Here is a 24,410-nt window from a genome sequence, read left to right as displayed (position 1 = left end):
GTTTGGCCTAGTGAGATACCCCCCCCCCCCCCATCCCAATCGCGGTTAGTTTATTTTTATGAATATTGAATGACAAAACTTCGTGGTGTAGCCTTTGGGGTAATTCGGGAGGTCACGATCCTACGGTTCGAAAAATCAAACGACTTTGACTTGCGTAGGCCCCTAGGCTTGTATAAAACAACATACACGTCACAAATCCATTGAACCCATTTATTCTTAAAAGAAAAAAAGAAAAACATGCGTAGTCTTTTCCACTTTGTATTCATCACGTATGGCACATGCAACCTATCAAAACCAACCGTGTCGTTGGTATTTAGTGCAGTAATCTCTGACTGCCATTAATCAGATTTAATATGGTAGTATGGGATCAAACCTGCCGAACTGCCGAGGGTCTGAGAGCTCAACGATCCACCGTGGCCATCGAGGGTGTTGCGGCCGGTCCTCCCCGTGTCCGCGAAGTCTTTGTCCCAGTGATGGTACCACTTTCCTTGGCCGCGAACTTTCTCACGGCCGGGGTTGTCGAATCCTCCCGTGTTTCTTCTTTGCTCCGCTGCACGGCTCAATTGCAATCTTAAGATCAAAAACCCGGCCACGTGTCTATTAGCTCCGAGCCAAAAATTGTTTGTATATTATTATTGAGATTTGTAAGGAGGTTTGGAACCAACATGATTGTCTAGATCATACTTTTGGTACCGGGTTAGCCCTTTTTTTCGGGGGGGGGGGGGTTCCAGCATGACTGTTTACCACATGAAAGTTCACCTGGGTTTATAGGTAGAGAATTCCCTTGGAAACCAACGACTGGGTCGCAAGTGACGCCTTTTTTTTTCCCCCATGAAAGCTCAACATAGAAGCACAACTTGTGATGTTTGGTGGCGCTATAGGTACATGGACCACTCACACCACTGCGGGGTGAGCTTTTTCTTTACTCCTTTTATAGTCTCCTGGAAATTGTTCATGGTTGATTGGTAATCTCAATGATAGTCAGCTTTTCTGACAGGATTAATATCTCTCTGTCTGAATCACAAGGCGGTTTTGACTGAGTGCAATCTCGTGTGTTCTCGCTACGCCTTAATTGGTCCTCGAGCTCGTGATAAAGATACAAACATGCATGGTGAGGACTCTTGGTCCACGGTGAGGTTTTTTTCCTTCAATTTTTGGAAGGATTGTGCTATTACAATTAGCGCAATAGAAGGCGAGAAAGACTGTTCCAACACTTTCCAAATAGTTTTAATGACAATTTTTGAACGTTCATTTGCAACGCAAATGACGGTCGGTTGGATGAACAACGGTTTTAGTTTTTTTTTTTTGTGTTGGGTTTTTGTTTGTGTGGGGGGGGGGGGGGGGGGGCGAACGTTTGGACGTGGTAGCGGGCGAACCTCAACTGAGTCGCTCGGGGCGATGACCGCCTCGTCGCTTGCTTACCATACCGTGACATTGACCAGTATAAGCCCGTACACATCAGGCCTCATCGTTACCGTCTTGTCCCGGCCGACGGGAACCGCAACAAAATAAACGACTCTATAATATAATTAATTGCCCGATATTGCATTTCATTTTTCCTTTGCTGGTCATTCTACTGGCAAATTGATTCCATTACGCTGCAATTTGCATTTGGAAATGAGAATTAAATCAGAAGCTGAGTGGGCTATTAGTTTGTGATCTCAATACTACTGTGCCATTAAAGCCTGCCATGTCTCATCGGTCATTCTAGTTCAACCTCTCCGGGTGTCCTTGCCTTTTTCCTGCTCGATTTCAACCTGATTTCACAAAGAGCTAAGATTGATCTTACACGCATGCAAATCACCCTTAATTGCTAAGCAAAGTGTGATGTCAGACAATAGTTACCACATACTGACAACCCATCTTTAGATGAATCTCGGTTGTGAAATCGGCCCCTGGAGGTCTTTGTATATCGAAAACTAAACCTGGACATGTTTTTTTTTTCTTGAGAGGCACTGGACGCTAATGGTAACTACTCAAAATAAGTGTTAGCATACTTACATTGAAGTATTATAGGCCAGACATACCAGTCCCAAATTGTACTTTGGCTGAGTGGTAACCGTATTCCGGTAAGCAAAAGGACTCAGCTGTTTTTTGAGCAGCTCTATTTGGGCCCATAATTGGTTTTAACCAAATGTGTTAAACATTGAGGCAGACCTGTGCCCATTGTACAATCACTGAGGGTGGGGAATCGGGAAAGTTTTACCATGACTAAGATTACCATCGGCTACCGAAATTAGTATTGAATTCACATTTATTATACATCGTTGTCATGGAAATGACTAAAGTAGAGAGCACTGTTGCGTAATATCTCACGTTTTTGGTTTACATAATGCGAAATGTCTTCAACGTTTAATGTGTTTTGTGCTCAAGATATCACAAGGAACATACAGCGATCACCAGGGTGTGTGGGGGGGGGGGGGGGGGGGCGGTACAGATCGCCCCCTCCAGCCGATGGACTTTTAATGACATTTCTCTTTTTGGCACCGACCGGTTGTGTTTCATCCTACATGCGTCGCTGCCTTACAATGAGGATACTTCCCTTATCCCCACAGGGCAGAGATTTTCGAAGGTTGCCAGCTGAGAACTCTCTGACCCCTGTTCTGAATGGAGCATTGAAAGGGGAAAAACATGATGTATTAATAAATGTAATTGTGAAAAAACGGCATTGGTGCGATTTCTTTGTCAAAATATCTGGGGGTAATTTTCAGACAACGACCAGTACAGAATGCGGTGGATTGACAACTAGATATGTCTTTTTTAGAAATCGTTCTTTGCTTGATGCGTTATGGTTCTTGAGACTAACCTGTCTTGCCATTTAAGTGTAGGTACTGCCGCGGAGTGGATTCCACATTCGGGAGTCTATTTTCGGCCCGAAAAAAAACTTTCGCTTATAAGTGGATCGAGGGACTTGTCATTCTCACTGATGCGGATTGGGTTCTTATGTGTCTCAATGTTTCGACTAGCTTGCTTTGGTCATCGCCAGTATACCAAATTTACTCTTAACAATATTGTTTTACACTAAGCACCTCTCTTAAGAGTCAGTTAAGAAAAACACCGCTGTGAAAGATTAAATTACCATCAAAAGAAACAAGCCGACAATGGTTAATTATTTGTTTACTGATGCATTTAGATAAGTATTGTCATAGTTGAGTGCTCTTGTAAACCATCCAAATGGAACTGCATTAGTAAATTAAAATTGTAATTTTCAGTGACGTTTTAATAACTTCGTATGTCTTATTTTGACGGACCTGTTGCTCTGGGACTGCCGTCGTTTACGTGATTCGTGAACCATCAACCAAACCAAGAGATGGTCCCATATGTCTGCTCCACGCTCTAGTTATCAGCGGTCTCATCATTGGTCTGTTGGCTGCATTGGTTTTAATCGTCACGGATTGAAGCGTTTATTTGCAATGACGGTGATTGAAACTCTGGGAAAAACATTTTTTGGAATGGATGGTTCGGAGATTTTTTACAGGGGAATTGCTCTCAATTTCTAGATATTGTGAAGGTCGCCTACGTAGATTATCTCATTGGTTACATCGCGGGCAACAATAATGTCAAAGACCAGTGTCAAGTAATAACAAATTACTTATTTTTTCTTTCTTTTTAGTTTTCCTTTTCACTGAACAGTGAGTCTTTTTCGATAGATAGATTCTGCTATAGTCTATTGAAAAATCAGGCCATTCTATCTTTGCAACTAAATTCTGACGCATGATAGTGACAAAAAGGAGTGAGATGTTCACAACTTTTTAGGAGGCTTGTGAATGCCCCACTGCGGGGAATATTGGAAATGGAGGAGTAAAGCTTTATAAATCACTAGCCCGTGAAGATATCTGAATCTGCGTTTGCGGTATTCCTCCAGCTTTGGTGATTTTAGAAACTAATTAGCTTGTGGTTTTGCGGTTTCTGCGTGATAAACTGTTGAGTAACAACCATGCACCAACAGGGTGTCTTAAAAGCCATTTGACCCTTTCGGTACAGAAAAAAAAAGTTCACAGATTTACAAATAACTTAAAGGGTTTACAGAATATAGTGGTGAAAGACTTCTCTTGAAATATTGTTCTATGAAATGCTTTACTTTTTGAGAAAACAGTAAAACAATATCAATTCTCGATAGCGAGAATTGCGAATTTATTTTAAACATGACATGTCATGACACGGCGAAACGCGTGGATACAAGGCTGGGTTTTCCCGTTATTTTCACCCGACTCCGATGACCGATTGAGCCAAAATTTTCACAGGTTTGCTATTTGATATAGAAGTTGTGATACACGAAGTGTGGGCCTTGTACAATACTGTTTACCGAAAGTGTCCAATGGCTTTAAATTTGATAACATGCAGCAAACTCGGAAAATGTGAGCTTTTGTGCGGGCATAAAATGTACAGTTCAATATTGTGACGGTTGCTGTTATTCAGGGAGGATTTGTTTGTTATGAGTATGGCCTCTTTGATACTGCATGCTGGTACCGTAGAGTAAGCTGGTACCATCTCTAGTCTATAATGTTTTGTCAAGTCTCTGCTCAAGACCTGGATAATGATTTTTTTAATTATCTTCATGGATTTGGTTTGGGTTTGTGTAAGTCAGTTTTGCTTTAATGGTACAAAGTTGTATTGCACAACATTGCGACGTTTATGCTGTCAGAAATTGCACCACACTCCGAAATCTGGGCGCGAGGTCCACTCATAGACAAGTCCCAGTCGCTCAACCGCACAGTGCAAATAACGCAAACAAACGTAAGAGGTCGATTAGTTGAGTTCGTGCATTGAGAGTATTCCTGTTGTACATGTATTACACCAATTTAATCTGGCTTTTATCAGCCGTATTCAATACTATTTGAAACGCTGATAATTGTGATGTGTGCTCTATGCACAACCAAAATCTGCACAAAGACTGAACGAGTCTAATAGACATGATCTTGCATGGTTGTTGCTGCGGTAACGAGTCTACCCAATTTCCTCTAGAGCAATTACGTCACACACTATATTAGGCTTGTGCTATTTATAACGCTGCACTTGTTTCCACTGGTGTCCTTTGGATCTCTTAGACTTGTTGCAAACATGCACAGGGGCAGTGTACCAGCTAAAGGAACGTAATCAGAAAATGTGTATAAATACGTGGTGCAATGTGTGAAGCGTCATCGACAGCCTTTCGGAGTGCCATCGGTCCGCACCAGTTTTCCGCCGTTTTTGCGGCTTTCATGCCAAAATGACGGATTGGAAGGGTGTGTTGTCGTGGATAGAAATAGTTGCGATATCGCAACTAGGATAGAAATAGAACTTCTTGTGAACAACGCTTACTTCGTAACCCTCTGTAGTTTCTACTGCAGGGACAAACCACCGGCTCCGGGAATGGTACTACCGGCAGCGGCCTCGCAGTCACCGATCACCCGGTGCTTGAGGTTCGGTAGGGCCGCCTCCTGGGGCCACCATGGTTGCGTCTTTCTGACCGGGGAGTTGTTTAGATTCCTCGGCAGGGACGACGATTGTGGTGGCCCTTTGGAACTATCATCTTGATCATCACACAGCTGCTTACTTTATGTTTCCTTCCTCCTTGCTTTATACTTCTAGAAGTTATAACGGCTCCCCTTGCTTTAGAATATATATTGCCCCTTGTGATTGTGGTAATTTGACTTTGAGGTAAACCATGGAGGTATGATCATGATGGGTAAACCATTAAATAACTGAAGGGAAAAGCTTTACCCCTTGCTCCATGGTTGATCAACTATTGGCCTTTTATCATTTTATATTGTTATAACAATATAAAATGATAAACACTTAAGTTCATGGTTTTTTTTTCTTGTGAAAAATTACACAGACATTCCCTTATACCATGGAGGTATACATGATAAAGCCTGGTTCATACTTCCTGTGAATGAGAAGCGAATGTTGTCGTCACAAATTCGCAACGAATAATTCGCAGCAGTTCAACTCTGCTCGACTCACTTGCGAATATCGCTGCGAAAGGAGGGTTGTGACGTCATATTCACGACAAATTCTCTTCGCATTCGCATGAAGTATGAACCAAGGCCCCAAGCTTTAGAGGGCATCATTGCATGTATCTTTCACACATATAAATGTGTGTATAGAACTAATAGTGGTGTGAAAAAATAAAAAAATTGGGGGTCAACAACCAAGACTGAATGGGCTAAGACAAAATGAGAACTACTTCTAAAAGTCAGCAAGCTAAATGAACAAAACAACCATGGTAAAACATGTGCACATCACAATCATACTTAACAAATAACGATTTTTATTTTATTTATTTACAATCGCTTAATGCTAGCTGCAACCTGCAATAGGATCTATGTATACAACATTTTCAAATAAAGAAACGAAGCAAATAACAGTTAAAGTATTATTATTATTGTTTCAAGTAATGAAACCAAGGATGCCTTATAGGTGAACTTGATCACTGTTTGTAGCTTGCAAGCCTGAGTTACCTGTATTCAAATAGGGGTGCTTACTAATGCTATTCGAACCAGAAACACTGGGGGTCAACACCTGCTCTTCCGCCAAAAGTGTTCTGGGTTATTTTACTTACAGTACCAAAACCAATTCAAAAACATCGTAGGACATGCACTGTCCCACCTGACTTATGTTAAGTATCTTGTGCAAGGACACAATAGCCATGACCAGGACTGGAACCCAGACTCTGCTGACTACAAACACTATGAGTTTGAGTAATGCTCAAATAGAATCTCCAAAACATTTTCCAGTCCAAGAACATGGGACCTACAATGTCCCACCTTAATTATGGTAAAGTATCTTGTGCAAGGACACAATAGCCATGACCAGGACTGGAACCCAGACTCTGCTGACTACAAACACTATGAGTTTGAGTAATGCTCAAATAGAATCTCCAAAACATTTTCCAGTCCAAGAACATGGGACCTACAATGTCCCACCTTAATTATGGTAAAGTAACTTGTGCAACGACACAATAGCTATGACCAGGACTGAAACCCACTTTCTGCCGACTAGAAATAAGATTTTGAGTTCAGTGCCCTTGACTACTCAGCCAGGATACAACACATTTTCACAAAAATTTAGTTTATAAACATATGTTGATGCTTGAATAGAATCCAAACAACTCACCAACCATTGGAGGAATACGTCTCCTTCTCACAACCGAAGATAAATGCCGTTCTAATGAACCTTACATTATAATGTACATCCACTACATGTAAATGTAAATGTATTGTGATTAAGGAAAATTACATCGTTGTTAATTTCCATCAACCTGTGTACAATTGTGCATCTGTGACTGCTTTAGAAATTAAGAGCAACTTTGTGACGATTTCAAGCTGTCTGACAGATCTTATTGTATAAAAACTTGCATCACTCGCATGTGCAATGATGGTCGATTGACCGTCACTTAGCGATACAAAATTGCATTTTGATTTAAAACGAAATATCACCTGGTAAACGATTTCCCTGGCTACTTGGGAACAATACTTATGTTGTGCTTACTTGGAAATGCTTTAATCAATCTGTAAATGATGTAATCTACCTTCAACCTGACGTCTTAAAAATTCTTTAAAATAGCATAAATGTAAATAAAGTGGTAGGCTTTGAAGTACGGCATCCACAGTAATAGACCCTTCCCATGAAATATGTAAATTGCACATGGCGCGTGCGCACTAACGTTTTGGTTGGAAAAATGAGGGAAAATCGCGCTGTTTTGTACACGGCTAATGGGTGCGTGACGCACACGCGATTGCGCGTCTGCTTAGTGCACAACTCTATGGTGTTTGCCAACCAACAGGGTCTGTACGCATGCGTGAATGTAATTAGCATATTTCATGGGAAGGGTCCATTACTGTGGTGCCCTGTGCTGCCCTGTGCTTTAGCGGTTTCTGCGTGATAAACTGTTGAGTAACAACCATGCACCAACAGGGGTGTCTTAAATTTGATTACATGCAGCAAACTCGGAAATTGTGAGCTTTTGTGCGGGCATCCAGTTCAATATTGTGACTTTTGCTGTATTCAGGGAGAATTTTTTTTATGAGTATGGCCTCTTTGATACTGCATGCTGGTACCATCTCTAATCATGGAGGAGTAACTAATACTCTTTAATAATGTCTATAATGTTTTGTCAAGTCTCTGTTCAAGACCTGGATAGTGATTTTGTTTTATTAATGGATTTGGTTTGGGTTTTGTAAGTCAGTGTTGCTTTAATTGTACAAAGTTGTATTGCACAACATTGCGAAGTTTATGCTGTCAGAAATTGCACCACACTCCGAAATCTGGATGCAAGGTCCGCTCATAGACAAGTCCCAGTCGGTCAACCACACAGTGCAAATAACGCAAACAAACGTAAGGGGTCGATTAGTTGAGTTCGTGCATTGAGAGTATTCCTGTTGTACATGTATTACACCAATTGATTCTGGCTTTTATCTGCCGTGTTCAATACTATTTGAAACGCTGATAATTGTGATGTGTGCTCTATGCACAACCAAATCTGCACAAAGACTGGACGAGTCTAATAGACACGATCTTGCTTGGTTGTTGCTGCGGTAACGAGTCTACCTAATTTCCTCTAAAGCAATTACGTCATACACTATATTAAGCTTGTGCTATTTATAACGCTGCACTTGTTTCCCCTGGTGTCCTTTGGATCTCTTAGACTTGTTGCAAACATGTACAGGGGCAGTGTACCAGCTAAAGGAACGTAGTCAGAAAATGTGTATAAATACGTGGTGCAATGTGTAAAGCGTCATCGACAGCCTTTCGGAGTGCCATCGGTCCGCACCAGTTTTCCGCCGTTTTTGCGGCTTTCATGCCAAAATGACGGATTGGAAGGGTGTGTTGTCGTGGATAGAAATAGAACTTCTTGTGAACAACGCTTACTTCGTAACCCTCTGTAGTTTCTACTGCAGGACAAACCACCGGCTCCGGGAATGGAACTACCGGCAGCGGCCCTCGCAGTCACCGGTCACCCGGTGCTTGAGGTTCGGTAGGGCCGCCTCCTGGGGCCACCATGGTTGCGTCTTTCTGACCGGGGAGTTGTTTAGATTCCTCGGCAGGGACGACGATTGTGGTGGCCCTTTGGAACTATCATCTTGATCATCACACTGCTGCTTACTTTATGTTTCCTTCCTACCTTGCTTTCTACTTCTAGAAACTACAACGGCTCCCCTTGCTTTAGAATATATATTGCCCCTTGTGATTGTGGTAATTTGACTTTGAGGTAAACCATGGAGGTATGATCATGATGGGGTAAACCATTAAATAACTGAAGGGAAAAGCTTTACCCCTTGCTCCATGGTTGATCAACTATTGGCCTTTTATCATTTAACAATATAAAATGATAACCCTTAAATTCAAGTTTATTTTCTTGTGAAAAGTACACAGACATTCCCTTACATGGAGGTATACATGATAAAGCCTGGTTCATACTTCCTGTGAATGCGAAGCGAATGTTGTCGTCACAAATTCGCAGCGAATAATTCACAGCATAATTCACTGCTCGACTCACTTGCGAATATCGCTGTGAAAGGAGGGTTGTGCTGTCAAATTCACGACAAATTTGCTTCACATGAAGTATGAACCAAGGCCCCAAGCTTTAGAGGGCATCATTGCATGTATCTTTCACACATATAAATGTGTGTATAGAACTAATAGTGGTGTGAAAAAATAAAACATTTGGGGGTCAACAACCAAGACTGAATGGGCTAAGACAAAATGAGAACTTCTAAAAGTCAGCAAGTTAAATGAACAAAACAACCATGGTAAAACATGTGCACATCACAATCATACTTGACAAATAACGATTTTTATTTATTTATTTACAATCGCTTAATGCTAGCTGCAACCTGCAATAGGATCTATGTATACAACATTTTCAAATAAAGAAACGAAGCAAATAACAGTTAAAGTATTATTATTATTGTTTAAAGTAATGAAACCAAGGATGCCTTATAGGTGAACTTAATCACTGTTTGTAGCTTGCAAGCCTGAGTTACCTGTATTCAAATAGGGGTGCTTACTAATGCTATTCGAACCAGAAACACTAGGGGTCAACACCTGCTCTTCCGCCAAAAGTGTTCTGGGTTATTTTACTTACAGTACCAAAACCAATTCAAGAACATCGTAGGACATGCACTGTCCCACCTGACTTATGTTAAGTATCTTGTGCAAGGACACAATAGCCATGACCAGGACTGGAACCCAGACTCTGCTGACTACAAACACTATGAGTTTGAGTAATGCTCAAATAGAATCTCCAAAACATTTTCCAGTCCAAGAACATGGGACCTACAATGTCCCACCTTAATTATGGTAAAGTATCTTGTGCAAGGACACAATAGCCATGACCAGGACTGGAACCCAGACTCTGCTGACTACAAACACTATGAGTTTGAGTAATGCTCAAATAGAATCTCCAAAACATTTTCCAGTCCAAGAACATGGGACCTACAATGTCCCACCTTAATTATGGTAAAGTAACTTGTGCAACGACACAATAGCTATGACCAGGACTGAAACCCACTTTCTGCCGACTAGAAATAAGATTTTGAGTTCAGTGCCCTTGACTACTCAGCCAGGATACAACACATTTTCACAAAATTTAGTTTATAAATACATGTTGATGCTTGAATAGAATCCAAACAACTCACCAACCATTGGAGGAATACGTCTCCTTCTCACAACCGAAGATAAATGCCTTTCTAATGAACCTTACATTATAATGTACATCCACTACATGTAAATGTAAATGTATTGTGATTAAGGAAAATTACATCGTTGTTAATTTCCATCAACCTGTGTACAATTGTGCATCTGTGACTGCTTTAGAAATTAAGAGCAACTTTGTGACGATTTCAAGCTGTCCGACAGATCTTCTTGTATAAAAACTTGCATCACTCGCATGTGCAATGATGGTCGATTGACCGTCACTTAGCGATACAAAATTGCATTTTTCTTTAAAACGAAATATCACCTGGTAAACGATTTCCCTGGCTACTTGGGAACAATACTTATGTTGTGCTTACTTGGAAATGCTTTAATCAATCTGTAAATGATGTAATCTACCTTCAACCTGACGTCTTAAAATTCTTTAAAATAGCATAAATGTAAATAAAGTGGTAGGCTTTGAAGTACGGCATCCACAGCAATAACCCTGGTGCCCTGTGCTTTTTTGCTGGCTAGTGCCCTGTGCTTTTGCTGGCTAGTGCCCTGTGCTTTTGTTGTAGTGCCTGAAAGAGTATGTGCCCCTCATATAAAAGCAATCCCAAATCAGTGCTTTGTTTAACTGGCACTGTTGGTGAAACTTTAAACGGCATCCACAGCAATAACCGTGGTGCCCTGTGCTTTTGCTGGATAGTGCCCTGTGCTGTGCCCTGTGCTTTTGTTGTAGTGCCCTGTGCAAGGTTCTTGTACAAATTTACATTTTCCTCATACGTAGAGTTGCCCCTAAAGGCCTGAAAGAGTACGCGCCCGTTATATAAAAGCAATCCCAAATTAGTGCCTTGCATAATAGGCACTGTTGGTGAAACTTTAAACACTGTCCAAATTTTGAATATACAAATGCTGATGAAAAAAGGCAAGCTAAAAAAAGCAGGAACCAAGACTAGCTGGCATTATGCTGAGGAATTAGCTGACAATTAAAATATTTTGATGCTGATATAGATGTACATGTAGGCCTGGAATTACACAGAGGCCACTACCTTTAATGCCCCTGGCATTGGTGCCCTTAAAAAGTTTCCCAAATTCCCATAGACTTGAAGATTTTCCAATGGAAGTGCCCCCCCCCCCCCCCCCCCGAGAAACAGAATTTCAGGCATGTACATGTACAGTGCATAGTTATGTAATACTTGACTAATTTTACATTGGTATTAACAGCATATGACATTGCGCAGATTTGTTTAAGGAACAGTTCACGTTGACTTGGATCAGTTGAGTTGGTCTTTGAAAAGCGTTTGTAACCATTTGTTATAAAATGCATATGATTAGAAAGATGTTTTAAAAGTAGAATTTAATGATCCACACAAACACCCAGCCATTAGTTCGCATTTGACTCCCATAAATGGCCACCCTGTTAGTTCGCAAAGTAAAAGGAAAACCATGCAATTTCGAGGCAAATGTGTGTGGATCATTGTATACTACTTTTAAAACGTCTTTCTAACTATAACTATTTTATAACAAACAGTTACAAACACTTTTCAAAGACCAACTCGACGGATCCAAGGCAACGTGTTCCTTTAATACTCTTAAGTGTTTGTGTTATCATGATCCAAGTAGGCCTGTGGGTGCACATAGCTCTCACCCACTTACTGCAGGCGCTTGCCCTCCCTTCACATCAAATCTATGGAGACTGGACAGCATACGGGCTGAGAGTGAGTGCCCCATTCGCATTCACTATTTCATGTATCAGCCACAGACATGCTTTCATCATGACGACACAGCCCCTATAATTAATACTAATTTGGCTTTTTTACGTATTTGGATGTACTCTCCTGGGTTCGATTTCACTCAAATTTGAGATTGATCTTACACTGTTGCAAGGGTGATCTACATTGTTACATCATATTTTACTAATCACCCAAACTCGCCTTTTGACCAACCTTAAAAATTTGTGACACCGAGCCCAGATACTACAATATAGTATATGTACATGTATTTACATTTGTTTACTTTGGAATTAAATAGGGCATTGACTTTTTCTATAATGACCTCAATCACCTTTTAGGCACTAGACACCTTATTGTCAAAGAAGACTGGAAATTGGGCCCTATCTGTATTTAATAAGACTCTAAGAACAATCTTAAGCCCAGTTCATACTTCTTGCGAATGCGATGCCACATGGCTGTTTTCGCAGCGAATGTTTCCGCACAGGGCAACTGATACGAACTATTTGCTGCGAATTTGTGACGCCATAATTTGTATCGCATTCGCAGGAAGTACAAACTGGGCTTAAGTCTGCTGCCACCTAGCGTCCCAAAAGTCCCCCATTGCATGAGAACCAGTGCCATGAAATTAGGCCTTGCATGTATTTAATAGGACTCTAAGAACAGTTTTGTGAAACAAATGTTTTGGTGCTCCCCTCTTAAAGTCCATTTTATATGTCGTCAACCCTGTACGACACTGCACCCTCTACCTTGTGAATGGAGGTCGTGAACGATCTTAACTTCACTTCCTGTGAGTTGGCAACGAGTGATGGTCCAGATTCCTCCCACTGTTCCGGCATGGACAGATTTTTGTCGGTGTAGATCAGGATGTTGAATGTACCTAGTTTTGGTCAGAGGTTAAAGGTGAAAGGTTAATTAAGTGGAAGGATTTTTAACCATGAATTTGATAGAGGGAATATTAAAATTTTGATAGTTCTATTTATGACTTTTAAATACTTTTAATGATCTGCAGAAACCCTGTCAATTGAATGGCGGTATAGTTAATTTGATTTTAGACTATTAATTTTGGTTTTAACCCATATACACCGTTGTGTGTTGGCACTGTATACTCAGTACTTGCCCAAGTTCTGTGACAAAAATCACAGGCATATTACTCGGTTGGGATTCGAACCCATGACCATTGCAATTCTAGAGCAGTGTCATACTAACTAGACCACCGGTCGTGGGTTCAAATCCCACCCGATTAGTATGCCTGTGATTTTTTTCACAGAACTCAGGTAAGTACTGAGTATACAGTGCTAAAACACATCGGTGTATATGGGTAAAAAGCAAAATTAATATTCTTTATTTTAGACGTTGGACATTTACGTAGATTTGTAGAGTGAATGTCTACATTTTACACCAATATTGGACATTGGACATTGAAATAGGTTTGTGCAGTGAATGTCTACCTTGTACATCAATATTGGACACTGTACAAACCTACGTGTGACTGTCCAATGTCCAATATCAAACTATCTTTACTGTCATGTAATTTGACAATTTCTCTGGAATAGTTGCAGCTTAAAGACACTGGACACTAATGGTAATTGTCAAAGATCAGTCTTCTCACTTGGTGTATCTCAACATGCATAAAATAACAAACAAATGTTCACAGGTTTGTTATTTTGTGCATATGTTGAGATACACCAAGTGAGAGGACTGGTCTTTGACAATTACCAATAGTATCCAGTGTCTTTAAGGAATGAACGTTTTTTTTTTACTTACATGGATTAGCTAGAAGAGGAAGGAAAGTGACTGTTGCTGTAATTTGAGTCATCACTGCTCGGATACCTGCATTAATATCCTTGTCTGTCTTTTCTCTTGGTTGACTGTATGCAGCAAATAAACAATAAAAAAATTATCAAATTTAAATAATGGTGTTTTTTGCCACAATTGGAACGCTAAACTTCTCTGTGTGCTTTTTGGTGTTGCATGTGAAAACATTGGGTCTGAAAGGCCCGTCGGTAAGAAAACGCCTTGCTAAGTTAACTGAAGGGTTCTCCCCAGGATTACTCAAAACATTCTGGACCCAACATTTTGAATATTTGGCCGAAGCACGCTGAATTTAAAAAAACAAGGTCTTCGGAATGGTAAGAAAGCCTTTGCTAGGGTCGAAACTGTAATGTCTTGAGTTCTACAAGAGCTGTTGCCTTGATGCTTGCTTGGTTTGTAGTGTCTCGCACATGTCTTACTTATAGTACACATACAATGTAAGATATACGCTTATCAGTGGGCTACTGTTTCACTGTATGTGGTGGTGGTCTCCATATGCATTATTCATTAGTTGGATCATGATATTGGAATGTTGATGAGGTATAGATTTGGGTAGCTCTATCAGTGTTAGTGTAGTGCAAGGATACTACAGAAACGCCAGGCCATTTACTATTTTTGGCGTTTATACCATGGGTCCTTTTGGTTGGAAAGCAGTTTGCAACAGCTAAATCAGGTTTCTCATTTTAGGCTTTAAGAAAGACTTTGCTAGGGTCAAAATTTCATTTTTATTGTTTAATACAACTTGCCTTTCATCTGTCATAGTTTTGTCACACTGGATGTCAAACTGCCATCTTTCCTTTACCTCGCCAGAGTCTACTTCGGCAATTACAACGACTACTTTCTGCACAGTCTTCTTATTCAGCCAGTCTGCAAACCAACAAAGTAAACAATGCAATATGAAAATGGAGGTTTTTTTGTAAAACATGTACAGTTACAAGTCTTAAATTATTTAAAACCATAGTCTGTGATTATCTGGGAGATTTGTTTTGGGATTGTGGGGTTATACATGCATGTGGTTTTTTGAACAGTTATTACGAGATGTGTAACTCAGAAATGAGTCAATGAAACAGTCACTTTCCTTCCCTGAAAAACAAATAGTAAAGATGACCCAATGTCAACTAACCCCCCTCCACCCCAGACTGAACTGGTCTGCTGCATGTGTACATTAGCCTTTCACAAATGTTTATAAATCCATTTTATCCGGCAAAGCTTTAAAAACAAACTGTTGAAATTGCTAAATGTCTTGAAGCATAGATGCACTGCACCTATGAGACAGTTTGTCATTTCAACAGTTTGCTGGCTCATGTGCGTGTCCAAATTTGCAACCCATATTTACCATTGAGTTGCCTCAATACATTATCAAGATAGTCCTGTAATGCTTTCTCTGTTGAGACTAGAAGTGTTAGGCCATACTTCTGTTTCCTTGTGAAGGTTTCTGGAGGATAGATGCCTCTCTGAAACAGCAAACTATTGATTCCGTACACTGTAAATGGAGAGAGAAAACAAACGAGGAATACAGACAGTGAAATGTTATTTTTGCCTCGTGATGGGTATTTCCTTTAATGTTTCAGTTACTGGTCAGTGGGACCAGTTTGTTGTCAGTGGTGAAACTAGAAGGGGAGGTGGATAGAGTCTTAGAGACTCCATTCCACACTCAAAACTCTCCCCCCCCCCCCCCCAAAAAAAAAAAAAAAAAAAAAGACAAAAAAGATAAAAGAGTTGCATGTAATTTGAATTGTTTTGTTATCAAGTCAAGCGTCAATAACATTTTGTGCGTAGAACACAGGCATTCTTGAATTTTATACATTTATAAGGTTCCAGCATCAAGCATTATGCAACTTTTAGTTGGAACAAAATCTGAAACGTCACTGCGTAATTAGTGTTTATTGGGAGTTCTGTGCGATTGGGGTCTCTTGTCTTGTTGTATTTTAGTTGCTGATTTTTTTAGTTAAAAGTTACCTACTTCTAGAAACTATAACTGTATAAGGCTCACGGGGGAGCCTTTTTATAGTTTCTAGAATAGAACTTAGAAGTAAAACTAAAAGTTACCATTCCATTTTAAGTTCATTTTTCGTTGGAAACAATTTACTCGAATTACTACGTGTAAAACGAGTCCAACCCTTGGCCCTACAGTCTTGTCTACACAAGACCCAGTGACTGGGGCGCTGTACTCCTTTTAAAAAAATTTGTTTAAAAGGAGTACACTACAGCGCTCCAGTCACTTGGTCTATGTCTACACATTAAATCATGCACGACTTAACAGAAAGTGGGCCAATAAACTCAGCTGACACACACGTGTCACAAACTGTCAATGAAGTGACTCTCTCACTCACTCACACAGTCACACTTATTCCTCCATGGTCACACTAACTAATCTTGCTAGGCGTGACTGACAGTGACACTGACAGTGACAATAGTATGACTGAGTGAGACGTGTGTCAAACAAAAGTAACAACATGGTCCATCCATGGATGGAGGTGATTGAATATTGGATTGACCTGATTATCCTAGTGAATTTATCAACATTTTCAAAATATATTGTGACAAAGAAGGTTTTTTCTTTCAAATAAATCCAACAACTTACAAAAAAACTCAGACACCTTTTCACTGGAGCCTGACAAAGTGATAGTTTGAGCCTTCGTTGCTTGCTGTGTTGCCGCCATTTTTTCAATTTCTCTGAGCGAGTATCAGTTAGATCCCATGATGTAAAAGTTGTACGTACTGAGTATAGGACGTCTGGGTGTGCAACATATACTTCCAGCACACATCACGGTAGTGAACGTACACGTTATCGTTGGTTTCATACACGCGGGGTCGACCGAACTAGAACAAGAAATACAATCGGTGAACCAGTGCGTTTTGCGCCCTCTGTTGTTACCCAACAGGCGATACTTCGGGTTGTCGTGCATCAGGTAATGGGGCCCGGCAGTTTTTCCTCAATTAAAAAAGGGCACCTGCACGACGAAACTTTAAAATTTTACTGACACTTTTTACAACTTCTGCTCTTCTACTTTGGTACTCGGTGGAATCCATAAGTCTGGATGTAATGCCGAGGACTTCTTGTCCATGAGTGGTGCAGGGGTGCGTAAGTAATGTATGTACAAAGTGCAAGTAAAAAGGTTCGCTCGTCCCCCAGCGCCGTAGCTTGGTAAAAGTTCGCAATGGCAGTTTCATTGGGCTGTGAGAAGCGTAAGGCTTTTTAGGCCAGCACTACTTTTTTGAATACATGGCAAAAAGACCTGAAAGTGAGCATTAGGTTGTTTAAGGAATTATCGGACATGTATAAGATGGATTACATTACTAAAATGCATTTATAAAGCGCTTTAACACTGTTTCAAAGCGCTGTACAGCCAAAAACATTCAAATGCAGGATAAAAACAGAGCAGAAATAGCAATATGGTTTTAAAATACACAAGTTAAAATAAAATAAAATAAAAATTTAGTAAAATAAAGGAGGGCACATAAAGTGCTTACACTGCCAGCAACTGTTTTGTCAGCAAACCAATACAAAAAGTCTATGATGCTCTTAATTAATTTATTTTAAATCTGCTGACACTAGTAGGCCTACATTATTTTTGTGTCATCATAGATGTGTCAGACCCCACTGTAATCAATTAAGACCGTCTTTGGCTAGATTTTTGAAGAAAACCAGTTTGAAAATATTAAAGTTTCTGTTGACCATCCACTAATAATAATATTGCCCATCCACAATGACTAAAGCGCGATGACAGTCTCTTCTTGCCGTTCTTCCAAAACAGCGACTCACAAAGCCGACTTTGGGAGCTTTAGATCGGGCCTATTAATCACACTTGTACACGGAACCGAGATCCTGCTCTGTCTTTGTCAGCAACAGGCTATAGATTTGATCGTTTTTTGATCATCAGATAGTATGTATTACACAGCGCCCTCAACGTTCGTTTTTTGTAACGCAAAGACCCCGTAAAGAGAACGAAAATCTAGACTGGGCACGAAATCAAACACTTGAAATGTTGACACTTGAAATCGGTAATTACTTTTGAAATAGAAACACACAGATAGGTAATGGGGAAAAGTACGCGTCAACCATCTGTAAGCATTTTGTGTTAATTTAGTGGTTCGCCCCTAGAAAGAAAAAAAAGGGCCAAATTAATTTTCGATTAGCGAGTCAGATATTCACTAAGCTGGCCACGGGGGCTAAAAACTGGTGCGACTCTCAGTGAGACATACCCCGCGGTCCCATGTCTACATGGTTTACATACACGTTGCTGGCTTAATCTTGCCGCTAAATCGTCATCTTTTGTGGCGAGTGTTTTAAAAGAGTCGGGGGTTTTTAACGTTCGATTGTCCATCTGTTCGTTTAGATACGTTTCTCGTGCGTCGGAAGATTATAGCGGGTCTTTCTACGGGGCCAAATCTTACTAGCTCTGCATCTCACCGTAAATTGGACCTGGCGTGAAGCTAGCCTCAACTAGCCCCGACTTCCCGAAGAAAACGACCGGTTAATAGTGGAGTACAAACATTGCGGACGGAATACTGAGATGTGATTGCTGATAAAGATAACGACCGGTTTGCTGATTGTTCTTTTTAACTGAGGATATAGACATTCTTTATAAAGAAAATAATCATTCGATGCAGCTCGTCTCTCCAATTAATTGCGAATCAACACGGGGGGCTTGTGAGGAACATTGGTTTAATGATGATATGCATTTAGCCAGGGGGATTGGCGAGTTAACAAGGGTTTTTGTGAATACCAAACAAATATAATATTTTAGCCAGAAGGGGCGGGGTGTAAAATATTGGCTTGAGCTTTTGCTCTTTAGTGTTAAACAACAGCGCAGACTGTTTTTTTTTTTTTTATCTATACCTCCACCGAACCACCATGGAAATTCAACTTCCCTAAAATAAATAAAATAAAAAAATAAACGACGAGGACTTTGTTAAAGGCAGTGGACACTATTGGTAATTGCTCAATATATTTATTAGCATAAAACCTTACTTGGTATTAACGAGTAATGGGGAGAGGTTGGTAGTATAAAACATTGTGATAAACGGCTCCATCTGAAGTGCCATAGTTTTCGAGAAAGAAGTAATTTTCCACGAATTTGATTTCGAGACCTCAGATTTAGAACTTGAGGTCTCAAAATCAAGCATCAGAAACCACACAACTTCGTGTGACAAGGGTGTTTTTTCTGTCATTATTATCTCGCAAGTTCGATGAACGATTGAGCTCAAATTTTCACAGGTTTGTTATTTTATATATAGTTGAGATGCACTAACTGTGAAGGCTAGTCTTTGACAATTACCAATAGTGTCCACTGCCTTTAAGAGTCGCAAATTATAGCATGGTAACTTGTTAAAGGATCAGCAGCTTCGGGTTAGGCCTATAATATTGCTATATTATGTCGGCAGTTCGTTCGTTTATATGATTAGAAGAACGTTGATTTCAATGCCATCTTTGGATAAGGAGTGCATTATTTTGTAATAGGTTGAGTTACAAAGATTACAGTTTCATTAGTATCAAATCTTTGCCCCCAAAAATTGTGTTTGAGTGCGGAGCAAAAAGACGTTTGTGTCCCCCATATACGGATAGACAGTGTGAGGCAGTGTGTCCCCCCCCCCCCTCTTTCCTGCAACCGTTAACTGCCGTGTAGCAAGGAATCACACCAAAGTTTACGATCGAACCTGGGGAGCAGCATTCGGGTCAGGGGATCAAACTCCCCTCTCATAGACCTTATCGCAAATACCAATGCGCAAGCGCAGACTGTTGAGTGAGGTGCATTGTGGGATAGATATGAATCAAATTTTGCTACCAGCTAGACCACAATGCATCTAATTCAAAGCTTTACGCGCGCGCCCCAGTATTTGCGAAAAGGTCTATGCCAACAAATATTATATGCACTTTTCACGCGAACACTGCAAAGTGTCGTTGTCTCGTCGTCATTGGCGTTGTCATTATAGAGATTTTGTTTTCGACGACGGATGGTTCTGCGACGGTTAAACAATTACCACTATGAGTATGACCGTCCGGTGTACCACTTGTCCGTTCCCAGGATCGCCTATTATTTTTCGACTTTTCAGGACGACGAACTTCTAAGTTGGTCAGGTAAATACCCGGCTTTGTTGTCGTTGTTTGTTGTCGTAGCGTTGGAGTGGCGTTGGCTGGCGTTGGCGTTGGTGTTTTCGTGCGTCGGCGTTGATGTTGGCGTTGTCGCGTTGTCGTTGGTCGCTGGTGTTGGCGTTGTCGTAGCGTTGGTGTTGGCGTTGGTGTTGGCGTTAGAGTTGTTGATGGTGAGATGTACTCGCATATAAGAATAAACCGATGTGTGTCTGAGCATTCCTCACCTGAAGTAGCTTTGTTTATGCGTATACTGTACCGAATGGGGTGTTCGAATCGACCTCATGGGTGGGTCACATAATTCTACCCGAGAAAGAATAAAAATTAACGTGATAGGGTGTTGACGTTAGCACCAATGTAATTGTTTTAACACCCTTTTGTGTTTCGATGTCTGTGTGACAGCATGATATCAATTTTGACACCCGAGTTTTTGCAGTTTAATATAGTATCTGAAGAAGATAAGGTGCTTAAAATGGCGCAATCAATCGAAATAACTGTCGATAAAAATAACATAAAAAGGCAATAAGAGACTGTACTCTTTTGACCTTGATCTATATTGGAGACAAACCTTCCACCTGTCTCACCACCAATGTTTGCGTAAATCATCGCGGTGTGCTCTTGTGTGTGGCATTTAAATTGTCTATCAATAAGGGAGATGTTTTGTCTTTATTTTGTATCATTAGCACAGTTAACTGCATTCTAATGCACCGTAGCCTATTCCAGTTGCCAGAGAGTAAAATTGTCAAACCTCTCTCTGTGCTTAAATTTAACGTCACACTTTCGTCAAAAGTACAGACAAACCTGCCTTACAGTCTCAACACTCAAGTCTCCTTGGATTACAGGTAAAGCCTCAATCTTAAACCGGATTCTAAGTCGACTTTAGGGGACTGATCTGCGGGGATTTGGGCCACAAATCCCAGCTTTGTACCGCACGGGGGCCATACAGAGGGGCCGGATTGGGGGAGGTATGTTGGGCAGGCTCAACAACCCAACGGAGGAATGTTAGAGTCGGAGCAGGCGGGCCGCTTGCCACGTGCGGAGTACCGGCTACCCATTTTTACCCCGGACAAAAGGAAAAGAAAAGTGGCTAGACTTCTAATGGCCTTCGAGTCCCCTTGAAGCTCTCTAACACATTATTCCTGGATTGTTGGGTGTTTGATATTGGGAATGCATCAGGAACATGACACGTGCCGTGTATATACTGAAGGTTCAATGACCGATCAGCAACAACATAATACAACATTTTGCAATTTCATTAGTTTGATGTTGACTTAGACAAAAAAATGTATGTTGTTCATACAACATTTTTCAGTTTCATTAGTATATGATGTTGACTTAGACAAAAATGTAATTATTGTTCATTGCCATATTTTACTTTCTCTACCGATATGAGGCAGTGTGAATGTTACTCATAGTTTGCCAACTTAAAAGGTTCACAAAAATTTCCATGTTTCACTTAGAGGCTTTTTGGCTGCTATAAAAATGGCCGATTGATCAAGGGCTATCTAAAAAAATCTCAAACATATTTTTAAAAGTGACATTAGTGCCTTTATGTATCGGTGAAGCAGTCTGAATATTTTGAAGGGTGTGGAAGAAATATCGTACCCTGAGAATGTGTCTGCTCTGCATTAATTGCTTCACACAATCTCACCCAACAATTTCACCCAACATAAGACCCGTTTATGACGCGGAATCCTGCCCTGTGATCTGGGGCCAATTTCATAGAGCTGCTTAAGCGAAAAATTTGCTTAAGCACGAAAATAACTCGCTTAATTAACACATTTACTGGCCAAAATGTCATGCCATTATACATTGGTTGTGACTGGTATTTAGCTGTTGTTTACTTAGCATAACAATTGAGTGGAGTCTTGGCCGGTCATCTGATTTTATTAAGCAATGATTTTTTTGCTTAAGCATATTTTTGTGCTTAAGCAGCTCTATGAAATTGGGCCCAATTTCATAGAGCTGCGTAATATATGCTTAGCACAACAAAACCATGCTTACCGGAATAAGCTTATCAGCGAGCCACATATGTAACATGCATGTGACTGGTATCCTGCTCAGTCCTGCTGAGCAGAACATTGTTAAAGCAATCTGTTTAGAAGCTTTGTCAAATTGTGTCATGAGGCATACTCTATACTTGTTAAAATCAGAGCTGTACCAACTCTCTCTGATTCGGTAAAAAGCTCGCTAATAATAAACAAATCTTTCCCTGTTCAGATGAACAAACTTGAAAATCTCCCTGATATGATGATGAAAACTTTTCCCTTAGACGATAAATGTTATTCCAATTTTCTCACTGGTTGTTGTATACAGTTTCTCCCAAAATGCTAGCATCCCTGAGGTTGAATAGGGATGGACCATTGATTGCTCCACAAAGCAATATTTATGACGAAGATAACTGTGTATTGTTTTGTCCAAATATTGAAGCCATCAAATATTATAAACCACAAGAGAGCAAAGATATTGACAAAATTGGGAGACCGCCATAATAGGGCTAGATAGCTCAGTTGGTACTGGCACGTTAATCCGGAGGTCGTTGGTTCGAGTCTCACTAGTCAATATTTCTTTGTCGACCCCAAATTGAAGCCCTCACACAATCACACGATCAGCCTACCAAAGCTGAGGAAAATCACCGCCACATGAAACTTTTGTTGACTCTACATGCCTGGGGTTGGATCACGATAATACACACTATTTCTGGCAGCAAAAATGGAGGTCGTCCAAGACATACAAAGGTTATTGATACGAAGTTGATTAAATAGTTCAGAGGATTCGACTGTAAATCTTGCTAAGCGCCTTCTCACTTTATACGAAACAAATTCCCCTTATACATCCAACAAAGAGTTACTCAGAAAAGTAGCAAACTAAAACAGATCTTAAAGCAAAATGCGATTATACCTCTGAGAAATGACAAAGTCCCCCCCTTTATTATAAGATTATCAAATCTTTAAAACAACCAAGTGAAGCATAAAATCAACACACGCGACAAGCAGCCACTATTCGTACGTCTTAAATCCCACATAAATGTCTTTGTCTTGCGCTTCCATAAATCCAGATCTTCTGTTAAATTTGTTTTTATTATTGATCCTAAGTGTTGGCTTAGCGACTCGGTGACAAATGAAGCGCACCGGGGATTCAGAGGGGGGGGGGGGGGGGATTGGGGGACCCTTTTCGGCATTGAGAAAGGCTGAGTGGAAACAATACGCAGACCAAGCCATTTCATTTTGGTTTCGGTATCCCTTCTGTATATTATGCCCTCATTAGTTTTAAAATGTTGGCAAGCATTTTGATTGGGTTGTGTCCGAAGGCAAATCCTTTTTGGATTAAAGAAACAATCTTCCACCTAAGCCATTTAAACATTTCTGGTTTATTTTAATAAGGAGGGATCAATCACTTTAAATCCGTCAACCCCGAGTGCCACGATTTGCAAAATATTTCTTTGAAGTTGCCACCCCTTCAGATTTTTTTGTTAGCATAAAAACTTGCTTGGTAACTAGCAATATGGAGAGCATAATTGAAAGTATGAAACGTTGTGAGAAACGGCTTCCTCTGAAGTAACATAGTGTTCGAGAAAGAGGTAATTTCTCACCCCAAATAATATTTGAATAATGAGAAAGATTTCAGGCCTGAAGCCTTTCTCATGCAGAAAGCACACAATTTCTGCAACAATGGTGTTTTTTTCTTCTTTCATTATTCTCTTGCAACTTCGATGACCAAATTGAGTCAAATTTGTCACAAATTTGTTTTGGGGAGGCTTCAGACCAAGAGAAACCGTTACAAGGAAGAAAAGACATAAGTTTATGTATACATTCTGTTTTCAAAGACTCTCATTATATCAGTTTTCAGGTTTCAATTTTGGTTTGAACAAAAACAATTTGAATAGAGCAGAATTTGAACCAACGACCTCCAGCTTAACGTGCCAGGGCTTTGGCAACTGAATCATTTAACCCCAATGTTGGCGGTCTCCCTGTTTACTCAACATCTTTGTTGGGGTGTGTGGGGGGGGGGGAGCCAGTCAGACGTCATTGGTTTACAGACTATGTAGAGGCATACACAAAATATCTAATTGCAAACAAATAATATAGTTTTCTTTAATCTTATTTGGGGGAGACTGAGAGACCGGGGCGTGTCCACTCCAACCCTCC

General features: G+C 40.4%; 1 protein-coding gene across 1 annotated transcript; it reads right to left on the bottom strand.

Annotated features, from left to right (window-relative positions):
- Positions 1-11,256: 11,256 nt before the first annotated feature.
- On the bottom strand, positions 11,257-16,902 carry LOC139953196 (mitotic spindle assembly checkpoint protein MAD2A-like). Its single transcript, XM_071952653.1, has 5 exons — positions 16,753-16,902; positions 15,505-15,651; positions 14,915-15,035; positions 14,121-14,224; positions 11,257-13,233 (listed from the first exon to the last, which is right to left on the bottom strand). Exons 1-5 carry the CDS (start codon positions 16,829-16,831, stop codon positions 13,064-13,066), a joined length of 621 nt encoding a protein of 206 aa, XP_071808754.1. The 5' UTR covers positions 16,832-16,902; the 3' UTR covers positions 11,257-13,063.
- Positions 16,903-24,410: the final 7,508 nt, after the last annotated feature.

This window comes from Asterias amurensis, chromosome 21 (assembly GCF_032118995.1).
Source record: "Asterias amurensis chromosome 21, ASM3211899v1".
NCBI classification, from domain to species: Eukaryota; Metazoa; Echinodermata; class Asteroidea; order Forcipulatida; family Asteriidae; genus Asterias; species Asterias amurensis.
This window is presented reverse-complemented; position numbering and strand designations above follow the sequence as displayed.

Excerpts from the sequence above, each read along its gene's own strand:
- LOC139953196 (XM_071952653.1), bottom strand. The coding sequence starts at position 16,831 with ATGGCGGCAACACAGCAAGCAACGAAGGCTCAAACTATCACTTTGTCA. Across the intron at positions 15,652-16,752 it reads AAAGGTGTCTGAGTTTTTTT|TGTACGGAATCAATAGTTTG; the intron begins GTAAGTTGTTGG and ends CTCCATTTACAG. Across the intron at positions 14,225-14,914 it reads AAAACTATGACAGATGAAAG|TCAACCAAGAGAAAAGACAG; the intron begins GCAAGTTGTATT and ends TGCTGCATACAG.